This window comes from Haliaeetus albicilla, chromosome 5, assembly GCF_947461875.1.
Source record: "Haliaeetus albicilla chromosome 5, bHalAlb1.1, whole genome shotgun sequence".
Classification (NCBI taxonomy): Eukaryota; Metazoa; Chordata; class Aves; order Accipitriformes; family Accipitridae; genus Haliaeetus; species Haliaeetus albicilla.
Genome location: NC_091487.1, coordinates 49,504,587 through 49,516,729, shown reverse-complemented (window position 1 = coordinate 49,516,729; position 12,143 = coordinate 49,504,587). Strand labels below are relative to the sequence as shown.

General features: G+C 44.4%; 1 protein-coding gene across 1 annotated transcript; it reads right to left on the bottom strand.

The window, feature by feature from the left end:
- Positions 1-1,879: 1,879 nt before the first annotated feature.
- On the bottom strand, positions 1,880-11,572 carry COMMD9 (COMM domain containing 9). The gene is made up of 6 exons (XM_069784696.1): positions 11,416-11,572; positions 11,163-11,288; positions 10,482-10,621; positions 9,662-9,696; positions 6,140-6,243; positions 1,880-5,425 (listed from the first exon to the last, which is right to left on the bottom strand). The coding sequence occupies exons 1-6, from the start codon at positions 11,464-11,466 to the stop codon at positions 5,285-5,287; spliced, it is 597 nt and encodes a 198-aa protein (XP_069640797.1). The 5' UTR covers positions 11,467-11,572; the 3' UTR covers positions 1,880-5,284.
- Positions 11,573-12,143: the final 571 nt, after the last annotated feature.

Below are 12,143 nucleotides of genomic sequence, written 5' to 3'. Positions count from 1 at the left end.
CCAGTCTGGCAACATTCCAAGTTGTCGGCATCCCTTTAAATACAACGCTGTTCTTTCCCTTGCAGGTGCCAAAGCTGTCCCCGGAGGAATTTGTATCTAACCTGGCAAAAAAAAAATAGGAAGGGTTCCGACTTCTTTGTGATTAAAATGACTGGCACACTGCAGAGACCCGTCTGCTACTACCATCTCTGCCAGCTTCCCCTAAAATGAGCCCAGCTGCCTCAACCCACGAATGTGTTAGCAGATGAGAGACCTTTTGCTAACCAGTGAGTATTATCCCCTTTCTCTTTTGCTGCTAAAGTGCATGGTTCTGTTCAGGCTATTGCAGGCACTCGATTGCTCCCAGCTTCTGCGAAGGTCAGCCCAGCCTGCCGCTTTCTGACTGGTGAGGGAATAGAAATGGGAGACCAAGCTCGCCATCTCCTGGGGAAAAGGCATTTACGCTTCCAGGAAAGTTTATTTCATTCCTTCCTTTCATTCTCACTCTTCTTTGTGAAAGACCAAGGCCATAGGAGAAAGCTTAGGAAGCTTGCTGGCTTGCACTGCCAGCTCCGACCCTACTGTGGTCCCTCTCTTCCTGTGGGACTCGGTAAAATAAGAAGACAGTGAATTTATGTCACAGGGCGGGTAAAGGGTTGGCATTTTTGTTATATGCTTCATATGTACTTCAGCAGCAGCAATGTCAGTAGCAAGACTCATACGCATTAACAAGCCCAGAAAAGAGGTTTACAGAGTGTTGAGCAGATGCAGGAACAGTCAGGTTCTTCCTGTACTTAAAATGGCAAGGACTGTTTAGCCACTGCCACATACGCCCTGTGGAGTACAAGGACATTATGAAAGCTACAGCACATGATCTACTTACTGACTAGTCACAGTGTAACACCTTAGTATGTCTCTTCAAAAAATGATGCCTGTAGTGAGGCTTCTAAGGATACCTATGGATTTTTGAGTGTAACTAAAAAATTCAGGACCTTTTACACATTGTCATCAGGCTTGCTACAAAAATCGCCCTGCTGTAGTTTGTGAGGTCTAATTCACCAGTGTTTGTAATGCAGCTGTAGTGCTTTCAAGAGGGACTGGATGAATGCAAACTGTGAGACTCGTTTGAAAATGCTGGGCAGGATTACCAAATACTGACAGTGGGTAAGCCAAGGTGTTGCATTGTAATGCTACAGGCCTGTGCTAGTACAGTGATATTCCTGACGTGGTTATTGAAAAGTGGTAAAACAACTGGAGACTAAATTACGTAACATTAATCAAGTTACACGTTGGAGGTGACAGTTACTCAATAAGCAAGGCACAAGTGTCCCAAGCATTATTAACCTCTTACATTAAAAACAGAGTGAAAAATCAGCAACTACCTGCACAATGTCTGTGTAGGTGGGGGAAAAATATGTGACAGTGTAATTGCTGTGTACAGAATAAAGTTTCTGACTGAGGGGGTCAAGAAGTCAGAAAAGGGTCTCGGGAGGTGGGATTCCTGAACACCCAGTGCTGCCACTGATATATTGCAACTGTAAGCACCTACTTTACCTCTCTACAGCTTAGTGAGATGAACCTTTTAAGGGGTATGTGAGAAAGATTGGTGAATTCATTAAACTGGTTACTTTTGTAGGGGTTATTATGACTCAGAATAACTACAGTTATAAAGCAGCTGAGGAAATTACACTGCTAGATATGTTGTTCCTAGTATCAAGAACTGAGATTAAGCTGGGCTGTTGTGATTTTTAAGAGAGATGATGTTGTTCACTTAACAAGAGAACTATCACAGATTTGTTACCAAAAAAGCCTTTTTCAGTCCTAATCTGGGCAGGGGGTCCCATATATAGTGTTAAATATAAACTCTATTATCTCCAGTGAAAATTAGATACCAAACAAATTGAAACTAACATTTTTTACTTAGGTCAAAACAATTCTAAACCAGATTACTAGTAATGAAAATAACTTGTTTGAAGTGAAATAAAAAAACACCTCAGTTATAAACAAAGCAAAAACTTTGTATAGACGATAGGTTTACAAGAGCCTGAACACACATTAAACCCCACACTTAAACATAGCATAACTATTATACCTTTACCAATCCATCATGAGTCTTGTAAAGTCTTCTACTGTTTAAAACTAACAGTTAAAGATCATTAATTGAAGTGGAAGCTAGGAAGGCATTTTCTTCCTATGTTCTTCTTGCTCTCATTCACAACATCTATACAACTTTTAGCCTGAACACCCTAAAGTACACATTTTCTTGCAGTAAGAGGAAGCAAAATTTTGTTTTCAATAATACAAAGTAGGATTTAATGTTTCAAATGCTTTTTCAACACCTTCACACAGTCAGATCCAACACAATGTCTGAATTGTGAAACTACAATTTGAATTTAACTTGCATACTTGTGTTTTACAAATAAATTTATCACTGTTTTGCTTAGCGTAATTGAGTTACCACTTGATAAACAGTGTACATATAGGAGATGGTTTCTCTGTTCCTCAAATACTGGAATGAAGATGGAGTTTTTGAGCTCCACTTCACAATGAAGGCTTGTGGTTTCCTGGGAGGAGGAGTTCATTCAGGTGATTCACATACTATGACAGCTCTATTCTTTATTAATGTCCTTGGACTATTCTTTTCCAGAAATGAACAACCGTGGTGACCCCATTCAAGGGAGATGCAAACTGTAAGTGAAGAATGGCCACTATGATGCTCAAAGGCACAGAATATAGAGCTTACTAGGCTTAGTCATCAAAAGTGGAAAGGAATTTCACTGCTTCGTAAGTATGAGGGAAAATGGAAAGGTAGGAGAGAAGTAAACTAAAGAGGACGGTGCTGGCACAGAAGCGAGCTGATAATAAAGCAGTGCTGAATACGTTTAGGCTAGCCTACCAAATAGCAGCAATTTGTGGAGGGAGGATAAAAATCTAACTGATTTTAAGACACCAGTCATTTTATGAAAAAGATCACATATTATTGACTGCAATAGCAGGCATATTCTTCTCCCTCTGTGTAAGAGTCTCCGTAAGTAGGACTTCAATGTGAAGCACTCTTGCTGGTCAGCTAATGACACTCCTACTCAGCCTCTCTTCTTTTATATAGCTTTTTCTTCAGCTCTTCTGGCAAACATGGTAAGAGCAAACAAGAAAATACCTAACATTTTAAACAAAGATTTGAAGGCAAGCTCTCATAGCCTCCTAGATATTGGGCTAGAAGATACCAGCATCTTCTTGCAGAATGACTTGAGATGTACCCCTTGAAGTCATCAGATGTTTGTCATGCCCCTGATGTAGTGGACAGCCCCCTTCATTAAAGTCTCCATGAGCAACTTTTAGCTACCTGCAGATAGTGCCACTCTGACACAGGAAAAGCCTTTTCAGTTTTAAGTCTTTCTTTTCTTTACAACTATTCTATAGTTGTATAATGGTTTTGTATAAGAACTCTATGCAACTATCAATTCTTCATTTCATTAGGCCCTACAACATTTTGACTATAACTTCAGTATTTACCTCAAGGATTCCCTCCGTGTATTGACTTCCTCAGCTCCTCTAACGCTACGAGTACTTCATTATGCATTACTTACCTCCTCAATGATTCTTACTTTCTAAAGTAAACAGTACAATATAAACTATTTGAGATTTTTTTTTTAAGGCTACGCTCTAAAGGCAACAAGACTTCCTCAAACTGAAGAAGTCTATTACAGATGTTTTTCACAGCCTGAATCTTACGGAACAGATTCTTGAATATCCACCTTCTCCTTTCAGATTTCCCTATTATATATGAAATTTACCAGTTTACCTTGATACTGTACTAAGCGTTACAATCTTTACTCAAAGTAGACCTGAACAAGTGACTTGTCATACATCTCATCTTGATGCGTAAGGTGTATTACACCAGTATCTTTTAAAGGCACAAGCTTCATTTACACTTATACTCTAGCCTGCACTCTGTGGGGACATACAAAATTAACACAGCTCTACAGTTTATGCATACATCTTGAATGATTTCACATTTCCAAACACAAGAGACAATGTTTTGCGTCTTGAAGGAGAGCCAAATGTTTTATGAAAGGTGGGACTTTGCCTTAAACAAAGCATTTGGATCCAGTCTTCCAGTTTGGAGCATTATAGAAGCTCATCAGAAAGAAAAGTCTGAATTTTGTTCATTTTCTGCACTTACTCTTCCACACTTTCAATGCACATATATTTACAAAGTTTTAGGTCAGGGTCATCACCTGCAATACTGTACAGAGCCGGTGGCTGTAGAAAAAGGTGCCCTGAAACTGTATTATAATGAAGAGAAGACAGTTTAAAAGATAAATCCATTTGAACAGGAAACAAAAGATTCCTTTTCAGCAACAAACATGAACATCCATTAAACCAGCCTAGAAACTAGGCACCATCACAAAGGCTGAGGTAACCCAGGACAACATCTCTTCAAGACTGAAAAGGATTCACAAAATCAATTAGCAGTTTGTTTTTTAACCAAATGAAGATTTATACAAACAAACAACAGAACACTTTGGGGAAGTATAGGCACATATTGCCACAGAAGGGTTTTCTACAGTATAGACAATGGCCATCAATTCTTTACTGTCCCGGACGGGTTTTTGTGCAGGGAAGGCAAAGCCCAGAGTACAATAAACCCAAACATGAATTATCTGAACTCCTTTTTTCAAAGAGGAGGAGGAAATTACTTGCTGCTAAAGATGTTCAGGCTAGTCATTTTGTAAATGGTGCTATGAAGCTGATCAGAAGGGAATGCGTTGTAGCATAATTGCCCTATTTCAAAGCATTATCCTGTAATAACAATCTGCAGCATGGCTGTGCTTCATTGAGAGGGAGACAGTGCTACATCCAGCATGCACCTCAGTACATGCACATTCCAGAGAGAAGCACCCTCCTTGTCTGCTAATGCTGGAAGGCAGCCCATTAACCAGCTTGAGCCTTTTAGATCCTAATTTCAGGGCAGAGAGATAGTACTTACTTCATTGGCTGCAGCTATTTGCTATTTCCAGTTATGACCCTTGTGATTAAGCCAAGCTCTGAGCCCTCAAGTGCTTTTCTGAAATGGACACCAGCTTTTATTCAACAACATAGTAGGAAAACACTTTTTGGTATCAGACCAAAGGAATGTTTTAAGTGTCAGCTTTTCAAAAGCTATCTTACTAACTCAGTAAAGAAATATCTTTAATTTTGTTTTGTTAAAACAGAAAACATGTTACACTAGGCTGCAACTTATGAGAGCTGTAGGTAGAGAATACTTCCCTTCCTTGCTGCTGGAATCCATGCCCTGGCGTATTCATTTGTTTGCAACAGCAGAAAGTTGGTCCCGGATCCTTCCTAGACCTTCTAACATAGTGTCCAGGGTTTCTTTGCTCAGTTCCACAGTCAGTGCAGAAACAACAGGACTATTTCCACATAAGGCAACATCTTCCTGAATCTGAAAATAGGAACACAGACATTAGCTGTATGAAAAATTCATTCACGTGTTTTTCCAGTGCCACAACAAAAGTCAGTGTTTAATACACAGATTAAGAAAAATGCCTTAAATTTGGCATCCAGCTCCATCCTGAAGGACCATGGCACATTTTCTAAGCTGTGTACCTCACTAGCGAAGTGCGGTCCCATTGACAGAGTGCAAGATTTTTTTTCCTCCTACTCTGAAATCCACCCATCCCATCTTTACTGGTTGGGGGATCCAGAACTCTGTAGAATATAAGCAGTAAGTTTAGCTATACTCTCCAAATGATAGATGTGGCCAGTGAAGGAAGTTATTAGTAATCAAAAGTCATTTCTCAACTAATGCAGTCAGCTAAACATGCTGATGAGTGGCTTAGAATTAAAGGGCAATGACTTCATTATTTATCTTCTTTCCTTCTCTAGAGAACAATGGTGACCAGGAACAAATATGCTGCCTTCTCATATCCTCATGCAAAGAAAACTCTCCCTTGCAAGAAAAAGGGCTTCCAGCACAGACATCATTCCCAGGCTCTGTGGTATTTCAAAGATCACCTCTGAGAAACTCTGTTAACTGCCCACCAGGCAATATACAAGCACCAGATGCCTGTCTGAACTGTTTTGCACTACCACTGGCAAAGTCAGGTGTTGGACTTGTTTAATTTGATCCCACATCCTTTACGGCCACTGACATTACCTTTAACTGGAGCAGGCAAGTAGGGACTGCCATTCTGCTGATGCTGTCTGAAGACGTCTTGATGTCCACCCTCCAGTCCATGTCGACCAGCCGAGGCAGGGAGACTGAGGGATTAAAAAATGGGTCTGTTACACCCAGCAGCACATGATCACACCAGACGCTAGAACCTGTGACTACCACCATGTACATGCTTCTCCACTTCTGGCCCTGGGAAGTGTACAGCTTTAGTGCTACTACATGGTTTCACACCATTTTCACTCTACAATAAGCCAGTCTCTGAAGGCCTCCTCATGACACAGGAAGGACAAACAGGGCTCTCCCATCATCACATGCAAGGGTGGCACAGTGCAAGACAAGCATAGGTTAATTCACAAAGCAGGTGGGAGAAGGAGACCAGTAAGATGTCACCTCCACCTCTTCATCCCCTGCCTTGCTGCCTGCAACACTCAACTAGCGTTTTTCATCATGAGTTGCTCTGGGACCTACATGCTTTTTGCTCCGTTCTGTAACGGGTAAGAAAGCACACAGGAATGCTCTTAAAATCCAGCAGTATAAAACATGTTATTTCAGGCTCCCCAACCTGTGAATCAAAGCATCCTGCAGTACAGCATATGTACTGGTAAACTGCAATCTTCACATGTCCTGCCAATTTGTTAAAAATATTGAAGATATCATCCTAATTAATTAGATGTAGCCTAACAGAAATCATTCAACAGTCTGGGGCAATACTGACATCAATAGTTCTGGGCTGGAGACCCCATGAGCCTTCCAAAGGAAAGAGGACAGGTCTGACTTGGCTGCCCTGCCAAGAAATTTGTGTAGCTACCTCTTGCAGAGAGGAGATAGGGATAGTCTCTCATGATAGTGTGCACTTAATGGAGCTTACTGCACTATGAACCCTCAAGAGCCCCTAAACACTGTGCAAACTGGCATAAAAACTGAGATTAAGGTTCTCCCAACAAAACTCTGGCACCAACAGGCTGGCTGCAAGTGCTTTTTGTCAGTTCCTGGGAGCATAATGTTTTTCAACAGTGTCTTTCAGCTGCCAGTAATAAATACAAGGAACATTTGAAGAATATAGTCAAGTGAAACTGAGGCAGGTATTTAGATGAGTGGCATGCAGGTATCTTTCCCCCTTGTTTGAACAAAAAAAAAGTTTCCTACTTTAATTAAAAAAAAAAATACATTTTAACGCAGAAAAAAGAAATAGTATTGACATTTTCACCTCAAATTTACAAGTGTTTTCTCAAACAAACTGCAAACCAGAGGAAAGCATAATTACTTATCCAACCAGATAACAACAGCAAGTGTTAAAAGATGAGGCTTGAACCCTTCGCTGCCCAGTGGTAAAGTGCAATTTACCACCAGAATCCAGAAATTTGGAAAATGTCTGCAAGGTAAATTCCTTGTTTAACATATATGTAAAGGAAACAAGTTGTAAGGTGCAGTTTAACAGGGCATACTTAAAGTCATTCCCACTTCGGTACTGTCGCATTTATAAGAGTCGGGAACACCTCTTGCACCTTTTTCAACTCCATTTTCTGGTAAAAGCTGAGCTACACTTCCTATGTTTGAAAGTGCAGCATCCAAGTTTCCTGGGAAGAAACCAGTAAATTCTCACTAGAATAAAGTCCACACTAAGGACATGGAAACAAAGACAAACCCTTCTGGTTTGAAAAGGGCATTTGCAGCTAAGGGGCTTAACTGCTGTAACTATGTCAGAATAAATGGCTACAGGGTGCCTGAAGAAACATTGTTCCTGTTTATGTCAGCTAGGGATTTTCAAAGAAGACTGAATGAAAGGTAGGACCAACCCCATAAAAGATCTGCAGGGAGGTGATCGTTTATTCTCAATTTAAAATCCCAGCAGTGGTGCTTGGTAGGTTTGAATGTCTTTGCAAAGCCTTATTGAACCGGGTTGTCAGCAGTTACCTGACATCTATTTAAGGCTACCAGAGGCAAAGACTAAACCTCTGTTGAGTGCTAAGGAAAGAGCTGTCTCAATAGGCAATTGCAGCCTGTCTGGATTCTGCCTATCATAAGTTGCCTAGTTTCTTTCCCAAGGGTTGATCACTAGCCTTCCGACTGACTCCAGCTGCTCAAGCTGCTTCCTAAGAGCGCTTACAGAACTTTCTATCTGGGGAAAGGCTCTCCCTCGTCCTCCTGCTCCCCTGAGCAGAGCTGCAGGGGCAGCACAGAACTGGCTGCCTTGCTCTTGCTTTTGGAACAAATTCCAGTTTACAGCCTGTCAGGGCCAGCACTTGGCAGCATTTGCAACAACACAAAATGCATCTGTTTAGCCTTGTATGTTAATTTGCTAAGGTTGACTGGGAGAGGCAGGAAACCATCCACATTTCAGTTGGAATGTCTGTTCTTTAAATCACTGCCTCGGTCCCTATGTAATATATGTCAGATACTTCGTGAATACAATACTAAAATAATCCATCATTTCCTAGAAGACAATCTCATTCCAACAGGCTTAAATATTCATCAAATGAATACAAAGACACGAGTGTCAGAGCAGAGCTCCCAGGCGGGGCTCCAAGAGCCACACACCCAGCCTCGCTTCTGGTTTGTGAAGATCTAGCTAGTGTATTATGCTGGTGTGTCATGCTTGCTCTCAATGCATGACAGTGTTCAGGATACAGGAAAAAGCATTGTGGTAACATTAGAACATTGTTTAGTGTAAGCAACTGCTGTATTTCCTGTACTAGCATTACACAACAGTTTCTTCCCTCTCGCTATTTATACTCCGTTAAAACTTTGAGGGACAGTATTTCCAAGTCTTGCCGTACTGCTTAGCTGTGGACATTCTCTCATCTGCAGGCAAAGAAAAGGGTAAAGAGGATCCATACAGACCTCAAAGTATTCTGCTACGTGGAGGCTTACAAATGAGAGCTGATAAGTACTGCAATTGTAAAGAAAGCCTCTTGCAGAGAAAACAAAGTGTTGTAGCTGCATGGAACACCTAACTGGAATGTAACTCCTTGCCCATGATGCTATTGTTAAAGCTTGCATTCCTTAATTACATCACTGTTTAGAATGGTGAGGAAAAAGAAGAGTTATGAATATATGCCATGGACTTCCTGATGCATGGAAGAGAAAGAATTGACTAGATGTGCAGATATAAGGTATTTCCCAAAATATACATATCCTTCACAGTGCACAATTATTGAATATGGACATCACTTAATGGCCTGAATGGGGAAGTCAGAGTGCTTCACTTTGAAAAGTTTTGCAAATACTTGCTATACACAGCACTCTGCAAGGTAGCAACAGACTGAACATTAAACAGAATTGCTTGAGGACTGGAAACAATTTAGCACAGCAGCACAGATCTGAATACAAGCTTGTTGGCCCCTGCTAAGCTCTCTGATGCCACAACCATACAGCTTCGTCCAAGGCAAATGGGGGTATTCCTATGCTACGTTATGAAAACACGTTGCGATGCACTATTCTAAACTCCAAACTCCAATGACCTCAGGAAACATTAATTGCATCAAGATGTGAACAACTACTCACTCTGACTTGCTTGTGCTTCATTCCTCCAAGCAGAGCTGTCAAAAAGTGGAGAGAAAAAAAAAACAACAGTATCAGCAGTACTTTGATAAAGAAGAAAAAAAAAGAAAAAAGGTAGGGAAAGCATTCAGAGTGGCTTATCCCTGACAGAAGGGTCACCAGGGCTGCAGCAGTAAGCAGGGGAGAGAGACTGCCTATGCTACCAAGTGCCGAGGAAAGGCTGTCACTGGTGGGCAATGGTAGGCAAACTGGTGACCAACTATTGGTTCTTCTGTAAGTACGGCTCACTTACGGCATGTACCTTTCTTCCCGGTTTTATCAAAGCAATGGGCTACCAAGCAGTGAGATGTACAAGCAGCAGAACTGCCATCCTCTCCCACCACCTCACGTATGCTCTACTGTATACACTGCCTCCACACCTAAGCCAAGGTGGTAAGCAGACAGGCATCTAGATGCTACCCAACCAGATTTTGTAGTGCCAAAATCTAACCCTCTATGTTTTATCATCATCTGTAGCATTTTTCTACCACACAGGTGAGTTGTTAGGATAAAAGGGGCTTTGCATTACGTGAATGAGGCCCACACCCATTCCAAAAGCTTTTGGGAAAACCCTCTGTGCCCATGGCTATGTTTTGTTTGCCATTCCACTCAGATGATGTATTTCACTCAACTCTGCTCATCCCAACCTGTGTGCTTATGCCCAAGGCAGGCGCAAAATTCATAGAAACGAGACTCTGCATGCTACCAACTATCCACATATCAAACCAGATACATAGGCTTTAACTTTCCCGCTGAAAGCAAAGGGCAGGTGGGTAGCACTCACATATTCTCCAAGATTATCTTAGTCAAAAGGTTTTTCAGATTTTGGTGGAAGTTTTCTGGAAAGAGAGAGAGGATATCTTCTGCCCTCGTCAAGCCATGGTACACGACATGCCTGGTGAGGCTGTGCAAAGCGGATACCAGCTGTAGGAAAGGAAGAGGAAAAAGGGGTCCGCTGGGTTGACAAGCATTACATATGGCACGGGACAGGCCTTCCACAGCCAGGACAGACACAGCTTCTGCAGCGACAGAAGCCTTGGACACCACCAGGGCCTCGGACACCCCCGTACAGCCCGACAGCCTTAAGGTTGGAGCCGAGGTCCTCGCTGTCCTCTAGCACGCCCCCCTCGGGCACTCACCTTCTGCCTCCCTGTGAGGCCCCCCCGGGCTGCGCCTCCGTGGCGGATCGCTTCTACCCAGCACGTTTCGCTCCAGCAGCGGCCGCCGCGCTCCGCGGGAGCCCCGTGGCGCCACGAACCTTCCCGAGGGCCCGGGCCGCTCCTGACAGATCCTCCCCTCCCTCCTTCCCGCACGGCGAGGCCCACGCAAGCCGGCAGGTCCCGTCCTCCCGCTCCTTCCCTGCGTTCCGGCGCAGCGGGAGGAGGGGGCGCCGCCGAGGCAGCCCGCCGGCTGGCTCCCTTCCTCCCTCCCGCCGGGGACCCGGCGCTGCCCCGCCCGGCCCTACCTGCTCCGCTTCCTCGGGGCCGGCGGTGAGGTCGAGGCAGGCGCGCTGCGCCAGCGGGCCGAGGCCGGCAGGCGGGCTGGAGAAACACTGCCGGCACAGCTGCCGCACGGCGTCCTTCGACGGCGCCTGGCGGGGAGCAAAGCGGAGGGGAGTTGGGGGGGAGCGCTCAGCCGCGGCCCGGGAGAGGCGGCAGCCCCCGCCGCCGGGCCGGGCCGGGCGCTCCCGGCCCGCAGCAGCTCCGCGGCCCGCTCACCTTCAGCAGGCTCTGCAGGGCGGCGAAGTCCCCCTGCCGCAGCGCCGCCATCTTGGCGCTGTCAGCTGAGGCGGGCGCCGAGCCGCCCCTGAGGCGCCGCCGCCGCCATTTTGGCGCTGTCAGCTGAGGCGGGCGGGGCCGGGCGCTGTCGTTCTGCCGTGAGGGAGGGCTTCGCGTTATGGCGGGCTCGGTCCCCGGCGCCGGACTGAAGGCTTAGCGGCCTCCGCCCGCTGTCGAGCGTGTGGGAGTGCGTGTGCCTGCGGCCGGAGCCCCGCAGAGTAGTGGGCTAAATAACTGGCCTCTCCCTCTCCGATCTACTCAGTTTCTTACTGCCGGTGCAAATCTCTGCCTTGGATGCAGAATTTAGCTGTAAACGCTCTGTTTTCAGCCAGTGGGAACCGAAGGCAAAACATTTATCGTGGCACTGCTGCAATGATATGGACCATTATCTTAGTGAACTCTGTATCTTTCACTTTGTAAAGGATTTAAATAAGTCTTCTTTCTGAGAGAGAAATAGTCTTCTCTTTGTCATGTGTAATTCCCAGCATATCTGGTTCCGGGGCATCTGTAATCTATGATCTTTCCCCATCACTACTTCCATCATGGCACCCCTGTTGTGGTTTAAGCCCAGAAGCTGCTCGCTCACTCGCTCCTCCACCCCGGGGCCCTGGTAGGATAGGAGGAGAAAATAGAAAGAAACACTCATGGGTCGAGACAAGGACAGGGAG

Bases quoted from the DNA above. Each gene is read 5' to 3' on its own strand.
- COMMD9 (XM_069784696.1), bottom strand. From the start codon at position 11,466: ATGGCGGCGCTGCGGCAGGGGGACTTCGCCGCCCTGCAGAGCCTGCTG. The intron at 9,697-10,481 runs GTGAGTGCTACC...ACTTTTTGACAG, and splicing joins AAGATAATCTTGGAGAATAT to CTCTGCTTGGAGGAATGAAG. The intron at 6,244-9,661 runs GTGAGTAGTTGT...TTAATCCCTCAG, and splicing joins TGAAGCACAAGCAAGTCAGA to TCTCCCTGCCTCGGCTGGTC.